The sequence below is a fragment of the Strix aluco genome, chromosome 2 (genome assembly GCF_031877795.1).
Source record: "Strix aluco isolate bStrAlu1 chromosome 2, bStrAlu1.hap1, whole genome shotgun sequence".
In the NCBI taxonomy this organism is placed as follows: Eukaryota; Metazoa; Chordata; class Aves; order Strigiformes; family Strigidae; genus Strix; species Strix aluco.
The window spans coordinates 91,306,311-91,324,377 of record NC_133932.1 but is presented as its reverse complement, the minus strand read 5'-3'; the positions used below and the strand labels follow the sequence as shown (position 1 = coordinate 91,324,377).

The window sequence follows — 18,067 nt, the reverse complement described above, 5'->3', positions numbered from 1 at the left end:
GGAGCACAGTGCAATAATTACCTTTCGGTATTATTTATAATACTGCTGTTCATACACAAAGAATTATTCTAACCTGGTTTGTTATGTGATTTATTATGACGCAGAAGAAAGAAGACTGATAAAATGATTTACCATGAAAGGTCTAGTGTATTCTTGCAGCAGGCACTGCAGACACTATATACAGGACAGAAAGATGGCTCCTCTTTCAAAAAGACTACAACTTGGAACAAGAAACAAGACACGCAAGCAGAACAACACAGGAGATGATTAAACACTAGGTAATGCCTCAGAGCACCAGAGGCCTAACCTTTATCAAGTATTTTTAACTGTTATGAAGACTGTTACTTGACAAAATGTAGCTATTATGTATGAACCAGTCACCTCAATTTCCATTGTAATAATTGAGAAGACAGCACTTCCATCCAGCAATTTATCTCATCTTAGACTAGATGTGTCTCATTTTGGTGACAGCAAACACCACATATGATGATCAGCTTGGATGGAGATATCATTAAATTCTGTGAGATGAATCTCAGCCAGTAGAAATTGGGAGATTTAATTAAGATAATGAAGTAACCAGGAAGTCTTCCTTTCAAAAGAAGGGAGAAAGCCTAAAAGTATTTTTTGGAAAAAAAAGTTAAAAATGCAATGAGGGATAAAATATTGTGTGGAAACTAAAGTTAATTTTATTGTTTTTATTTTGAGGTGTGGGTGCAGGGAAAAGAATCTTGTTAGTGGCAGAAACAGACGCTATATGCATTTACAGACTGGGGAACTGTACAACAAAGTTACTGTCTCTGATTATTCAGAAAGCTGGAAAACAACTAAATCAGGACATGCTGTATAGGTAAGAAGTTGGCAAATACTTGATCCTTTTTGTAACCGTGTATTTCTTAGGCACCTTTGCAGTTGTAGTAAGACAGGGAAGGATAACCTTGTGTTATTTCAGAATTCCACATCTTTTAATACAGCTTTTTTCCATGAAGAAAATATATAGCGCTTCATTTAATATCCCTTCCTTTTGCATTTAAGTGGAAGTGGAAGATTGTTCCCTCATCTGGGAATTTTCCTTATAGCACTGCCACACCACCGTTCAGCTTTCCTCTGTTATTTGTGTCTACTTTCATCCTTTGGGGTGGAATGATAAGGTGAAATGGAGAAGTCAAAAGCTACGAAAAGGATAACTTCTAAAATTAAATCATGGTATTCTAAGAAAGGAAGATATAACTAAAGAAACTGATTTTGGATTTTATACTGACTGAAGATCTCTATCACAAAACAAACAAAAGCCCTTTGTACAATTAATTTCATACTACAGTATCAAAGAACTAATAATAGTGCAGAATGCAGTCTGTGGCTTTCATAATAGTTGCACAATGTTTGTGTGACAAGCCAAGACTAAGGCAGAGAGCTTCTAACAGTTTTATTAATGGATAGACAGAAAGAAAACGTAGTGAGTATCTTTCATGTTACCCAGTATATTAACTTCATTCCATTCAGCACATTAAAGTGATTTGCAAATATCCTTAAGTCCTGCACCACTATAACATGATAAAGTATGTACTAAACAACAATAAAATCCCACCCAAATGTCACTATCTGGTTTTGTTTTTCAGTTCTCCAAACCTTGTTTGGCTGAGGCTCTGCTTTTGGTTTAATAAGTTGGGTTCCAGGAGGTATCATTCCCTTTGGAGGATCTTTTACTTTCACTTCTAGTCCAGCATCTGTAAGCAAACAAAGACTAAGTTTTAAAAAAATATATATAAGGGGAGAAATCAGTCAAACAGTAACTACAGTTTATCTGTGCTACAACTCAGGGTAGGCAAAACAACCACTCGCTTATCTATCTGCCACAAACAAGACTTGCAGTTGCTTCATGGTGCAAAGTATTACTTTCTCAACATTGGTATCTTGGTATGTAAAAATTTACAGATACACAATTTCATGTTGTTATTAGACATCTGTCACACCTTGTGTACACAGCACTATTAGGTAATTTTGTATCCTAATAGTGTCTGTAGGGTTATGTTTCAAGGAATGGTGAACACAGAAGAGTTTAATGTTTGGGGGGGGGGGGGGGAAGTGAATGGTCCTGGAGAGGCAATAGCTTATTCATGCTATACTGCTGCAGATGCTAATCGCAAAATGTGAGAAACAGATAAGAGCCTTAAAAGCCAAGTTACAGAACCAGAAAAGGCCTATAATGTAAACAGCCAGCATCTTTAATTACCAACACTGTTATAAAACCAGAAGGTACTAGAAAATATCTCAACACAGTAACATTCTCATATTGTGAAGAAAAATACATGTAAAGAACCAGTTCAAACTTAAGTAATAGATGGATATAACCTTGAGTAATAATCTTATAAAGAAATTGTCCCAGCAATCACTGTTAAAATCAAACTACAAAAGATCAGTATTTTTTGGGGGGCTTTGTTTCATTTTACAGGGTGACCCTTTCAAGAGCAACAACTTGAAAAGAAGCAGCCAGACCTAATGATAAAACTGTTGGTTTCAGTAACACTATTTTAAACATGCATAGGAGTAACAGAAGGAATCCAGAGGTATCAAGAATATAAAAGGTTTGAAACAGAGGAGAAACCAAGTGCTACCAGTATTTAATCAGCTAAAAGTTGACAGAATTATGCATCAAGCATGGGTACACGAAAGCTTGAGAGGGGATAATAAGATCTTATGATTGAACTAGAACAGAAGTTACATTGAAGAAAAATGGCATAGATAAGTATTAGAGTATACTCACACCTGTTTAATAACCAAGGGTAACAACTGTATTCTAGCATTTCTAAGAGTTAACCTTACACAACGATTAAGGATGACAGAATCTGTGTAAAAATATAACAGCAGCTGATTTAAACTGCAGTGTAAAGTTTTGTCTCCAGGGATGGCAGACTGGAAAAAATGCAGTTGAGTGCACTGGAGTCTCCTATGAAGGAAAAAGTTCCTGTTTGAGGAACAAAGATAACCATTAATAATGATCTTTTATAAATCTTATCTTCTGTGGGTAACACACAAAACCGAGCATCCAATTCCAATCTTATGTGAATTATGTGTATTTGTATTTATGATTATTGCTTTATGTATTTACAAAAGGTGCTGTACAGTATCGGGAAACAGGAAACGCTGGTGCTGGTGAATTCATTTAAACCCTGCTATCAGATCTGGGCCTAACTACAGCGCCTTCAGTATCTCCACTACTGTCTTCATCATACCAACAGTAAGACTAACAAGAGAGTGTTCAAGACACAGACTTTTTTTTTTTTGGGGGGGGGGGGGGGGGGGGGAATCTTTCCACCGCATGCAATAGTATCTCATAGTAGAGTCCCTAGGACCAGCAAGACAACTAAACATTTTCAGCAAGGGAGAATCCCAAAGCATTTGCTAATTAGTACAAATAATTGAGGCTTAGGGTAGAGTCTCAGTTAAGAGGACACTTCCTCAATTTTCTACAGAAGAAGTGACATTATTTACTCCTGCCTAGTCAGGAACAATTTCCCCATTCTTTAGGTTCTTCAGAGTTAGCTTGGTTTTTTCCGTTGGTCTTTTTTCCCCTCTAACTATACATCTCTTACTCTCAGCTGAAAGAAGACATTTTCCTTGCAACATTGAGAGTAGAGAATAAGATACTCTATTATATAATCTAGTAGTCTAACCACATTATAAATACATGATTTGCCACTTATGTCCCTATTTTGATGAGAGAACAGCTGTGGTCTTTTTTCACTCTTGAGAAAGAAGAGGGAGTGAGATAGAAGGCTTCGAAACCAAAACTTGAGTGCTAAGTTTTGCTATGAACTGTAGTAATAAATCTTATGACCACTGAGACATACATTTATCAGTATACAAAGTGAATATAATATCAATTTATGCTTAAGTACAGTGAAAATTAAGTACCTATTTCAATGCCATCTATAGTAACATGAATCGTATATAGACCAACAGCTCCAGGAGTCCAGTTTGCACAGTATGTACCATCATTATTGACTCTGATCAACATGTTTTCACTGGGTCTAGGCATAAAAAAAATACAATTGAAATCATTAAACAATTATTGTCTTCTTGGAAATCATCTGTAATACTTAGTTTGGAAATTATTTTTTTGTATCAGATCATCTAAATACCATTTTCCCCCGTGCAATGTACTAACCCCATATTACTTATTATGAAGTTATAACCCTCTATGCCACATTTAGTTATAACAAATGATGAAAGAACACATTCTGAGAGTAGATAACACAAATAAGGAATCAACATTAGAACAATTAAGAACGAAGGATTTAAAACAAAATCTCTAAATTTAAGAAACAATTTTGGTACTGTTTCTACTGTTACACAAGGTTACCTGGCAGTCAAGGCGTGTGAGTCTGGGTGTAGCAGAAGTGACAGGACATGTTAATTTAAGTCATTACTAAGAAGTAATTTTTTAATGTTTACCTCTTTGGTGTTGGTGAAGCAAAGCGTAGTTCTTCAAAAGAATAATTTTCATATGCCTATAAACAGATTAAATTCAACAAACATAAAATTAACAGTTAGCAGTTATATTATGGTCATGAATAAAAGAAAGCAGAATATTTTCTCAAAGAACACACTAATCTAGCTTTACACTGACCAGAAGCATTGATCAGGGAACCAGAAACAACTTCCAAAACACAGTAACACAGACAAATTTATACATACGGGAAAAAAGTATCTTTGCTCTCTCTTTAAATTTCCATTATGTAGATAATAAAGATAGCTAACAAAAAACTTTGTTCACAGCCAACTCTCTGAATCTCTTCTAATATCACTTTTATAAAAAGCCTGTGAATGCAGGTAGTGCATTGAGGACCATGAGAAGATAAGAAAGCAAATATGTTGCAGGTCAAAAACTACAAATCAGTCCAGTGGATTTATCAATGAAGTTCTGGATCATCTTTCTTTCTATTCAAAGTGAAGAAGAAATTCCCTCTATAGTGATGTGATATTTCCATTGATTCCCACTACAAAAAAAACCCGTTTCACTTTCACAGTTTCTTGTGAAATGACTGCACTGAAAAGCCCCATAAGTAGTAAATAATGGTAGTCCTAAAACTGCATGAAGTACCTCAACAAGAATCCTTCTGGGCTGCAATGGTTGCTGAGTTATCAGATTGCCGTGTTAAATCAAAAACAACAGGGGGAGAAGAGGTGGGATAAGAACATTTGAACAAGGGTCTCTATACAAGGATATAATTTTGGGTATCAGTCCTCCAACCATGTCATAATTTATTGTCATGAAGTGAGAAGCTGGAGTTTCTAATCATATTTGGATGTTTCTATCAAGTACCAATACAACATGCAGGCTGGTGTAAAACAAAAAGGTCAGGGGACACCTGCATTTTGCACTGAAATGAGTGTGTTCAGTAATGCAGAGAGGGAAATAGAAGAGAATATTTACATTTTCTTGAATAAGTAAAGTTGTTAATAAGCTAATCAAATACTGCAGGTAACTCATCTGCATTTCCCAGAATGACAGACAGTGTTTAATTTAAGCAGCAAAATAACAGCTCTCTTCTGAATAATAATAATAAAAAAAAAGTTAAAGTCTTGGATAGAAAAGACTTAACCTGGAAAGAACCTCTGGAAGATTCCCCCTAAAGGTGTTAAATATAGAAGTCAAGCATGTTTTAACAAGAAGAGAGAGACACTTTTTGTATTTTACCTTGGTGTCTGTCTTTTACTTTTTTACTTTTACCTTTACTAAGATTTGTACTGTTATTATCTACTAAGATCACTTCAAATGAATACTTGTGGTTGCATCTGATCTTATCCTGACCCAATTAAAAAATGATTACATGTTAGCTAGGTAACATCAAGCTTTCCTCACTCAAAGGGTCCATCAAATCTAGAAATGAATTTCTGGAGACCCTGCACTTGGTCCACCATCATTTACTCCAGAGTATCTAATGCATTGCAATATGTGCCACCATCAGTTTTATGAGCAAATTTGACACCAATTACTGGAAAACAAGCACCTGTGGACAATGGTTATCAGAAATCCCATCTGGGTTCCAACTTCTAATAAATAATGTATTCCCCCCTCTCCACCAAGCCACTGGTAAAATTACCAAGTAGCATCAAGCCAAGAAGTGATCTCTGCAGTACCCCAAATAAAAAAAAAACAACAAACAAGCCAATCACACTTGTCTCCTTGATGTATACTCCCTGGTTGTAATTATCTTTTCAGACATGTGATTTAACAAGTTTATAAACCATTTGTTGCACACCATATTGATTTTGTTCTTTCATTGATCCATTAAGACACTATTTAGTAGCCAGTTGCACTATTTACACAGAGCTACTGCAGCACTATCCTTTGCAGAAAACAACCCTGTACCCTCTAAAAGATGCTAGTTTTTTTTCCTTTAAATCAATACTAACTGCTCAGTTTTCACCTCTTTAAAAACCATTCCTGACAAAGTCTCTGAACTGATCCATTTGACAACAGATTTTCAACAGATTTCAATTTCAACAGATGCTGTTTAATATTTATGCATTGATACACAAATCATTTGTATGACCTTTTAATCCTGCTGAGTTCTGATTTTTTTCCTATGTTCACCTGTTCTAGTTTTTAATATAGATTCACTGCAACACTCCAACTCTATATGGACACATTTGTTTGACTTCCCCTCCACCATTTCAACAGCTGTTTTCACTTCTCCTGAGTGACTCAGACTAGTTTGTTGATCAGTGTAATCAAAATCCAAGACAACTTTTCCTTTTAAATGCTGATCTAGTTTATAACTGCTTTAGAGTCCAGACAATTGGCCCTTTTGATGCAGCTAGTTTTCTGTTGAACTTAAATATAATCAAAGTAATTTATAATTAATTTATTTCTAGATTGTGGCCAACCTGAAATATACTTTTTTTCCTTCTCCTTTGCATACCTTTACACACTTTAAGGCTGAATCTTATAATTATATTGCTGAAGTAACAGCAATTTACCTTCATCATTGTAATAGCAATATATCGAGCTTCTTTTACTATCATTGGCTCATAGGAAGAATCAAGCTTTGGTGAAGGAAGTCCTCCAAAGGTCATATCACTGCTAGGGGAAGCAGCTGTTGCAGGACTCCCTGGTATCCGTTGCACTTTTTTAACTTGTTCTTGTTGCAAAGATGTTTTTTTCTGAGAAACAGGAATAGCTTTGACTTCTACCTGCAATAAGACATGGAATACATAAGATGATTTAGGGAGAAAACACACACACACATTCTTTTAGATCCGATAAGGTGCAGTGACAAATAGCTTAGAGCACTCACTATAAATCCAGCCGTGTCAAAAACCTATGTTAAAAATTTACAAAGCCAAGCACAGCATCTCTGAGAAATGTAAGTGTATAGGAGAGAAGCACCCACCTATCTTGGCACATGATCAGTAAGGGCCAGTGTCAGTTCTTCCCATCTCAGAGCACTCCCTGGGAACCCACACGTAGTCTGGTATGCCTAGCTAAGTTTTCCCACAACAGAAAATGCTATGAAGTAGCAAGAGAGCCTTCCAAATGAGTGCACAGGTTTCAGAGTGAATCATCAGGGCCTGCTAGATCTGGATCAGCAGTGGCCAGACTGGATCTTGGCTAGCTCTGCCACCTTACTACATCAGCACTGTCCATTTATGCTGAGCTCTTCAACACGTATTTTAACTTTTTTTCCCCCAGAGATACCACAGATCTCCATTAGTGCAGGTACAGTCAGCTGTAAGTAGGTCTCTGAGGGAAAACAGTAATGCTTTCTTCTCATTGGAAACAACTGTCAAGATAAAAGCATGGAGCTATGGCTAGATGGCATCCTGGCTTAAAGAAACTGCTACCTGAAAAACAGACTATCTGGAAAATAAGTTTATGCATTACTCATCCTAAATCTGCAGTAAAGTATGTTAAAATACTGCAGATCTCGCGCATTGTTTCATCAAAATTTTACTTAATTTACCAGAAGTTACATCAGTGTCTTGTGCACTGAATGAGTCCAACAGAATGATTAAACTAAGATTTGTGTTACTTAAATATATTAAAGTAAAACAATAATTAAGAAATCCAACAATAATTTTGATATTTTGACATATCCTTTTCCTGACTGATAGAATAACATCAATACTTGGTTTTCTATTTCCTCTGTCACAAATTTAAATTAGTAACCACACCTATGTTCATGACTAAGCTGATTCCCGATTCTTGTGTTGCTGTTGTAGACTCACTGTTCATTAATGAGTTTACAGCTCACTGTAAGATAACTCTCAATTACTATATCCTATACAAAGAATAGTTCTGAGAGCTCTTATCACAGGAATCATGCCTTTGTAAAAGGTACTTCATCTAAGTTTTGACAACAACCAAAATAAATTAAAAGAAACAGTGATTAACTGTAGAGGCTGAAGGAAAACCCAAGAATCCCAGACCTTGCCAGTTATTTTTTTAATTTCAAACACTACAGGAACTTCCAATTACTAGAAAGAGAAAAAGGGGAAGTGCTGTTCTGGTCTAAAATAAAGTGATAATAAAATGGTCCTTCAATGTGCTTCTGATTCTTCTTATCATTACATTTATTCAGTCTACAACTTATAATACTCTTTCTTGGCTTACAAGTTAAAAACCAGATTCTTGTCACCTTACACATCATCACCACCAAATGTCATCTACAACTGATTATCTTCACAACTACACAACTGTAGTTCATTGCAGACAAGCTATAAATTGCATGAAAAGGTGTTGGCACAATTCAGAATTTAATAATTTTGTGGATTTAGAGGTAAGAAGGTTTGACTACACTGAATTTACAAATGCCACTTTCTGCCCTATACAAGAGTATTCTGTGGAATAGCTACAATACTAAAAGACGGCACAATGAAGAACAGCCAGAAGACAATAATTACCTTCATATTAGGAACATGAACAACATCCCCATACTGGTCTTTTGTTTGTACTGTAATAACAGTTGGCCAACCACATCGAATGTCATCCTTATTCAAAATCAGTGATGTTTTTTGAGGATCAGCATATGAATCTGGCTGAAGCCACCTACATCAAAGAAAAACACCTAAACCTTAAAATCTCTTATAGCTCCCCAAGATAGAAATTCTTACTTGGTACAAACATGACTTCCAGCAAAGAAAGGATGCAGAAGATCTGAATACATAAATGCTTCTACTTAATATATCAATAGAAAAAAATATGGGCAAATAGTTTTATTTAACTAATATTTGATATGACTATTAAAGTTTATAGCTAGTTGTATAGACAAGCAACAGTGCACAGGTTTTAAAATTTAGCAGATAACGTTTTCTACTTTGCTGCAAAACTTAAACATTACACCTATGAGATAATGGGTTTATTCATGCAGCACAAAACTTTTACCTTGCAAGTCGTCCGCCACTTGATCCTGGTACACAAGCAATGAAATCCTCCAGAAATGACTGCTCATTGCTCTGTACCTGCAGTGGAAGATTTCCTTCGAGAGCTTCCAAAATGGTTGGTGAGTGAGATAGTGCCAAGCCCTTCCCAAGAATGCCAGAGTGAGATTTGCACACCTTTTTTTTTTTTTTTCCCGGAGGTTGAGTTGGGGGTGAAAGGATGGAGACATAAAACAGCTTTTCAGTATCTTACATGTAGACATTTTCCCATAATATGACACAATTAGAACAGACATTTTGGGCCCTGAAAACTATTCAAGAAGGACAAGAGTTGATAAACTTTGACGAAATTTTAAAACAAAAAAAAAGTCAGCTAAATCTACAAAACAATAATTTATGTCAAAAGAGATTAAACAAGCTTGAGTTGAGGGAGAATTTTTGGAGGAAAGAAAAAGGTAACATGAACTTTCATGTTAAGAGTATCCTAAATTGCTGGATTGCGACCAGGAAAAGAATGAAGAAAGCCGTTCTGAAAATGTGACCCATGAACATGTTCCAAAAGAAAAGGGATATAACTTATAGAAATGCAGATCTCTTAAAAAAAGATATTTTCGGGTGAAAAGAAATCCCTTCTTTATAAGAAGGGAAAGAAGGTGGAAAGATGGATAAAATACTGAACAGACAGGACTAAAAGTGAAAATTAATCCATTACTGGCATGCACACTCCTAGCTCACATTTTGAATTACAACATGGTGGGTCCAAGAACAGATTGTTGAAAAAATATTTCTTCCAAGGAATATCTGACTCCTCCTAGACATTTTCTGTTTACTATTCTGTCATCTAAGGCCTATGTAATGGTGTCATATTGTAGCACTGATATGTTTTTCCAGCAAGTACTGTGACAACTGAATTTCAAAACAGTTACCCTGAAGATAATTAGGAAAGAAAGAGAACATGAAAACTCCTTCTTCACTGTCCATCATCAGCTAGGGGATATAAATTGGGAGTTACTGACCAGCATTAACTACCATCACAATGAATAAAGTACCATCATCAAACCAGAACAAGAACAATAATTTTATTTGGGACCTGATAAGTGTTACCACTCAACTGAAAAAGTGATTCTAGTTCTGCATTTACAAAGACATGTACAGGTTTAATTCTGGCAACATTTGGAATTTGATAAATAGTGCAACTTAAGTCAAACACTTAAATACTTTGAAACATACTTGGTCATCTAACTATGTGATATTTTATGGTTTTTTTCCTAAGCGGATTTATTATAAAAAGATTTAATGTATATACTAAACTTCTCTAAGACTTACTTAAGCTGTTTTATAACAAACTTTAATCTTTTCTATTATAAAAACCTTACAAGTGATTTTCTTCTGTAGCAGTGAAAAAGTTTCAATGCAATTACAGGTTTAAGTATGTTGCAATGGATAAAAATCCACAGTTACCTGTAAGGCAGCCTCTTCAAGAATCTCAAGGTCTTCTTCAAATTCATTACCTGCTGTAAAAATATAAACACATATTTTTCATAACAATATTTACATTTATGTACATATTGTATGTAGATGTACAAATGTAAATGCAAATATTATGTGAAATTCAGTTCTGTTTAGTGAAGCCTTTTATATTAAAAATCTAAGTTTGCATAATGATGTGTAATACTGTTTAACCAGCAGCTGAAACATTAATATTTTCAAGTAACATCGTAAGCATGCAGTACTGTGTAGTTCAGTGCACAAGCAAATAAACAATATACGTTACACAAAACAAAAATTTGGTATTTATCTTCTTATCTCCAAGACAGTATGTATGGCAAATCTTTGGATGTGACTAGATACTTTCCAAAAAAGATTTTGGGAGGTCAGGATGGTTTCTAGGAAGCAGTACCTACAAGTACGCACCAGCTGCTCCCTTTTAAGACCTTACCCTACTAACAGTACTTGAAAACCTGATAAACTCTGCACAGTTTTGTGAATTATGATTCATCCTAAAACTAAAACTCAAATACATTCTACCACACAGTATTTCCTTTTCACAAATACAACTCAAAAGTCTGATTCCAGGGTGACCAGAATTGCCAAACACAGTCTTTTAACAGAAAAGTAAAACAGATAAGGTTACCGTATTTCTACTCTCTCTCAAAAACATGTCAGGCAATTCTACTAGTCAGAAGAGAGAAAGAAAAATGAAAAGAATCAAGTTCTAAGGCATTTTTAAAATTCAAAGAAATAAAGATACATAAAAACTCTGCTCTCAGAAACAACTTTTACAAATTTGAAACAACTAAGTAAGTAATAATGTTAAATATCTCGATCAATTTCACATTGCTGTTTAAGTTAGAAATTTGTCTCAGAACAGATCTCTTTCTTGTGAAGAAGTATTGTAATTTAAGTCTTGGAGAACTGGCAAGGAGGAGGTGTGACCTTCTGAACATGGTAACTCAAACAGTATTTGGGTATACTCTCAAAGATAAAGTTTTCCCAGTACATGAAGGGATCACTGTCCAGTCCACCTTCCTTTGGAGCAAAAAAGGCTAAACCTTCTTGATGTTCTTTCAGAATACTTTTTTTCCCCTAATGATTCTAGAGGAATACTTATACAAGTATTTGGCTACTTGTATACAGAATATACACACAACAACAAGCAAGGTACCTCTTTGTGAAGGACAACCTCCTTAAAGTCAATACGCCAAGATAAATCATGCAAATAAAACTGAAAATGGAAAGGTCCTACAAGGATGCCAGTAACAACTAGTAACTCCGGTCTGAAGTCAGTTCCATCATCCTATTTTCCTTGACACAATGTCATGAAGTTTCTTACTGTTTTAATTAAAATTACCAGGTTTTAAGAGCGTTTAGTTGGATCCAGAGGTCTAAAGAGTATCTGGGAAATGAAGCAGTATTTACTTCACCTAGTTTTGGGCAGTGAAGCATGACATAATGAGCTCAGATTTAGGTATTACAAGATATCTTTGTAGTAAATGGAGAAGAAACAGGCTGCTCCTCTGGGTGATTAATTAAATTTTTCTTACATCTTCATCTTAGTATAACATGAACCATCCTCTGAAGATGTCCAAATTAACTCTAAAAGAACTCTAAGCTACTAGCTTAGATATAGATACCTAACTTCTAAATGCCAAAGTTCAGGCATTGTAAGTGAAGTTGCTGATTATTTTGTGGAGTGAGCCTTTTTTTCTTAGGGTACTTTCTTTAGCCTGTACACAATCACACACAGGACAAAGGTAAAATTGTAAAAATTACAAAATAAAGTATGAGAAGTCTAATAAAAAGGACCTTCCTCTGCATATGCACTACAAGACAGTCTTTTACATAATTATATAGCTTTTTCATAAAGGACACTCCATTCCATGAGTAAGATGATACTGCTCTGCAGATGAACAATGGCAGTAACACAGCATTTTTTAAGACACCATTTCACTTGCAGAAAAAGGTAGAAGATATATAATCTAGAATGCAGAAAAAGAAAAAATAGTCTGATACTAAGGCATTTAAATGTTTCTTCAGGAAACCACATTTTTACCTCTTTTTCTGCGATACCAATCAAAACACTTAAAGCAGAATTACATGCAACCGAAAACCATCTTAAAAAGGCTGCACTATGCCTTCCATTTGCAAATACTACCACTGCTGCCTATAATTCATCAGTTTTGTTTATTCACGGGGTCCAGTGGTCTTGGAGAGAAACAATACACGTGTATGTCATTAACGCTGTAATATTATCTGCAATGCTAACAGACCTGGCTGAAATTCTTGAGTTGGTGTTAGGTAAACTGTCAGATGAATCAATTGTAATTACGTCATTAATCAGGAAGCTCTTTACAGGCAATGCACCTATCCCCCCTCTCTTGCAGATGATACACAACCACTTTTATAGGTCGCCAAGACTGCACATGTAACTTAACTGCATGTTTTATTTCAAATTCCTTCTATCTGAAAGCATATAAAGCCAATCAATGTACCACCTAATTTCCCTTGTGCTTTAGACATTCAAAATCAGAACTAAACAAAGAACTTTTTTAGAGAGAAGTACTAAGTATTAGAAAACCTGGGAAATTAAGTTAGAAGCATTTCAATTTCAGCTTCTTTTTTTTTGCATAGGAGAACAGCAGTACAAATGGGTGCTAGGGAAGTCAACAAAACTCATGTGGCTGGCTGGAGGATAACAGAAGAGGGCACTATTTAAACTGTAGAATTGCCTGTACTTTTGAGAGAGAAACATAGATCTATCAGTGCAATTGAGGTGCCTTTTTACAACATAAAGTTAGAAATTTGCACATTCAAATACACAAACAAAATACCAGGTTAAAAAAAAAATCAAATTAGGTTTTATGGTTATAACTGCACACTGATCAATGCCCTCCTGCTCATTAATATACACTTCTAGTCTCATTAAAAATATTTGAGCTCTCGGTTGTGCTCCTAAATTAAAATGATCAAAAAGATATCTTACTATAGATTATGAGCCTGTTTTTCCTATTCACTAATGTTAATTAGGAGAAATGCTATTACACAGAATATGGCTGCATTGTTAGAAGTTCTAACTCAATCTCTATATCCATTAGTTTTCATAAACTCATATTTTTCCTTACATTTTAAATTACATTCGAGTTACTGTAAGCTTTTATTTGCTGCATCTGCTGTAAAAGTATGTGATTTTTTTTGTAATTAAAAAAACAAACTACAGCATAAATATTTTAGGCTATAAGGTCTACAGATGCAATGGTCACTTTCAATTTTAAACAAGTGATTTTAAATTTTGCAATTCAATGTTGCAGGTATTTTTCATTCAGAAAGGTGTGGAGTGCAGGGAGAAAAAACAGTGACAGAGAAATACAAATAAGATACCTGCACATTTGTGAAGTACCACGAGGAAACTGTAGGACATAGCTCGTACACTGATACACTACCTGTGGATGGGGTGAGTTGGTTCAGATTTAAATACCCAGGCTTCCCTCCTCCCCATACACGCATGAAGGGAACAGCATAAGCAGAAAACACTTTATTATCTTGTTTAATTCAGCTTTAAGAAGTGTTTTCATATTATTATTTCTAACTAAAAGCAACATTAAGACTTAAAGGTCGTATTGATTCAGAAAACCTGAAACAATGATGAAATAACTAAGTATGTTCTTTGAGTAGGACTTACCAATAGGAAGTGCTAGATCTTTCTTCATCAAAGCCGCTGCACATGATCCTCCTAAATTAGCCAATTCTTTCTCCAGCTGAATAATACCCTTCAAATTGAAACAAATTTTAAAATGAAAATAGTGTGTAAGAAAATACGACAGAGTAAGTTTGCCTGACACTGCTTTATCCTATGAGATATTAACTGCATATTCCACTTTGAAGTTTCTCAGTGATATACTTCTTGCTGCACAACTACTGTCATATTTTGCTGTGACATGGGCCAGTGTACCAAAATTTTTAGAACAATTTCAACTAGATATGAGTATTAATAAATGGGTTACCGTGCTTCTGGTAGCCTTGTAAGAACACGTAAAGTTGATAAGTGTCTTTTGTCTGTAACATTAAAGAGAAAGGAAACTTCCCAATACAAAAAACCTACCAATACATATTCAGATTGCAAAGCAATGCCTCTTCTAAACTGTACAGATATACACACCACACAAGCTCACATTCCTATCTTGTCTAAAGGTAGTATTCTTTGTATCTTTTTTTCCTCTTTCTTTCTCTAGTTGGAGCAGCAGGGATAGGAAAAAGATTCCATAATTTCCCTTTATCCATTATAAAACCTGGGAGACACCCATGACAGCTTCTTCTCCCTTGTATTTGCACTGGAAAGTTACTTCTTCCCCTCGATGCTGCTCTTCTAAGGAATGAGAAGACCACCCCTCCCACCAGACTTGTCACTGAAAACACTTGAGAGTATCTCTATAAGTATCTTTCAACCTTATTTGCAAGAATAAAAAAAAAAAAAAACAACAGACCACACGCACAGTTTTCAAATACATAGAGAGAAGGAGGCTGGGTGCAAGGAATGGGGGGAGCGCAGTATGGCTAGGGAGGCTGTAGCTACATTTCAAACCATGAAGAAACACATCTGACATTTCCCCTTCAACTTGTCCCAGCTACAAGCAAGCACAACCTCTTTTAACTTTGTTCACAAAAAGGTATTGACACTAACACCAATTTTAAATTGTAATGAAATATGTGGGTGGTTCAACACATGTCTGACAGATGCCTCTCAGGGAGGAAAAAAACCCCAAAACCCACCACCAAAAAACACTGGGGGAGATAGGACACCTCCACCTGATGGATTTTCTAGGCAGACTTACAGAAACTGACAATATATGAAGTAGGTAAAAAATCCTTCTTTTGGAAAGAGCCTTCAAAATCAGTAACCCTAGACTTGCCTCGTATTGTCCGAGACTCCCAAGAAGACTGAAGAATCTCCAAAATGCATTTTAAACTAAACCCTTGCTAAACTGCATATTTAGGACTCAAACCAGCAGGTTCTGAAATAGCAAGCAAGTAAAGGTGTGAAATGTGGATCAACCCACTGGACAGTTCCCTGCTGTGTGAACACTCTTTACATAGAAGGCAGTTTTTGCATGTATTTTGTAGATTTAACAATGAACAGCAAAAAGCCTTCCTTTTCATTCATCAAAGCAGAAATCTAAAATTTTTGCAAAAATCCTAGGTTTAAACAAGGTTTAATAGTTCAACTACACCCAATTCTCCTTGATGCCCTCGCTCACATTCAATGACATCTGTCAGTTTTTGCAGACTTCCCTAACAGTGAATGGCATTCAATATACTGGTTAGGTAATGGTACTAGAGGCTTGTCCTTTGGAAGGAGAGAGAATCAGATGTGGAAAAATTAATCCCACTGACTTGAATTAGGTCTTACTGATACTTTGTTCCTTTAAGCTAGAGAAAACACAGCGGTCACCAGAAGCACATGCTTCTTTTTCTATGAGTGGTAACACTTCAGGAAATTGTCATCACCCAAAAGAATGAGAAACTTGCATTGTGTGTCCCAGCTACTTAAATTAAATTTCTTAAGGAAGCTTTAGTCCCGAGATGCAAGGCAGCTTAAGCACTGTAAAAACTTGCTTTTCTATTTATAAAACTTTTAAGTTAAGAGTATTTGGGCTATAAAAAGGTATGTTTGAAAACAACTGCAACTTTTCTTTAGATGATATAGTTAACATATTGGCATGTTTTAGCACTTAGTGTTAAAAACATGCCAGCAGCTTCGTCTGTAAACTCTTTTAGAAAATCAATGACGTATATGAATCTGTCTCTTTTTTTCTGCTTAAGCAAAAATTATTATTACTCAAACACAGTAGTTAGATCATCTATAGGATTTATAAATCTGATTTGCTGCAAGCCAATGAGACTATCATAGCTAATAAACTTATGGTATGTTTTCATATCTGATATGTTATGAAATTCCAAAGCATCTCACATTTTGAAAACCTGAAGATATGGTTTAGCTTAAGCAGAACCCAGGAATAAGATGAGGTAAATCTTCTGTGAGGGTTGTAGTGTAAGCAAGATGCAGACCTTGTGAAGTTCATGTGAAGCAACACACCCAAAGAGTCCCAAGATAACAGAAGGGCTATTTTTCTGGAATTACTATAAAGCATATTAAGTATTTTCAGTGAGCTCTTAAAATAAGTCAAAATAAAGCACTGGCTTTATTATAAAGGACATGAAGAAATTTTATGTTCCCTTTGCAACAAAGAAACAGTGGTGGAAACGACTCATATCCTTAAAAGCAAGATGAGGTGTATCTCAGGTAGCCTAAATAAGCACAGCATTTCCAGGGAGTCTGAGAGTTCTGGTATGAGTGAACACTGGAAAAATAATGCAAGTTTGTCATCCCATAATTGGCAGTGACAGTAAAATAGTAATCACTGTGCATTTGAAAGCCGCAATCCTTTGGATTTCTGACTGAAGACTAGGTCAGAGTTTTAGGAAATCTCATATCCCATTGACATAATAGATAAAATCATGCTATGTATTTGCAGACTGTCACAGTTATTAAAAAAAACAAACGAAACCAAAGACTATTCCAGTGATATTCAGATTAAAGAAATCCAAACAATTAATGTCTGTAAGAAAAAATGTTAAAAACTTACATGAAATTAGTTTTAAAATATTTTGCTAATGTTATTTAGTCAGAAGGGGAAATACAAGTGTTTTTTTTAAAGAAAAAGGCCTTATGGAAGAGAATTAATAGGTCCAGCAATTGCAGCCATTTAACTTTTTCCTTACCTCATCAGATCCTGGACTAAATTCATATCCAATTGCATAACATTTGAAACCATAAAAACAAGCCTTTTCATCTTTCACATAGTCTGATGCGGTCTCCAGAGAAAAAAGAGCTTCATTTCCTTATAGGAAGTAAAAGGATACATAAAATAAGTAATTTTTTAAAAAAAATTTCCTCTTTTTGTATGTTTCTTCTACATGAGCATATATGAAACCCAGGCTTTGTATATAACATGTAAAGTAAAACCATGAATAACACACAGATCAACATGTCAAACAAGAAACCTAATATAAACATAATCAACTGATATACAACCAATGGCTCATAATGAACTCTTGCCAGCTTGGATGAAGACTTTTCTTCATAGAAAAAGTCTTCTTCTTCTTAGAAAACTTTGTTTTCTAAGAT

At 35.2% G+C, this 18,067-nt stretch overlaps 1 protein-coding gene across 21 annotated transcripts in view; it reads right to left on the bottom strand.

Annotated features, from left to right (window-relative positions):
- The window catches only part of MYCBP2 (MYC binding protein 2), a 204,488-nt gene that overhangs the window by 70,115 nt on the left and 116,306 nt on the right, over positions 1-18,067 (bottom strand). For all 21 annotated transcript variants that reach the window (XM_074815495.1, XM_074815477.1, XM_074815481.1 and 18 more), the window contains 9 exons: positions 17,662-17,780; positions 14,564-14,651; positions 10,846-10,898; positions 9,389-9,561; positions 8,908-9,052; positions 6,985-7,197; positions 4,453-4,508; positions 3,913-4,028; positions 1,627-1,724 (listed from right to left, as the gene is read on the bottom strand). In XM_074815495.1, coding sequence (XP_074671596.1) covers positions 1,627-1,724; positions 3,913-4,028; positions 4,453-4,508; positions 6,985-7,197; positions 8,908-9,052; positions 9,389-9,561; positions 10,846-10,898; positions 14,564-14,651; positions 17,662-17,780 — 1,061 coding nt within the window. The remainder of the gene's footprint in view (positions 1-1,626; positions 1,725-3,912; positions 4,029-4,452; positions 4,509-6,984; positions 7,198-8,907; positions 9,053-9,388; positions 9,562-10,845; positions 10,899-14,563; positions 14,652-17,661; positions 17,781-18,067) is intronic.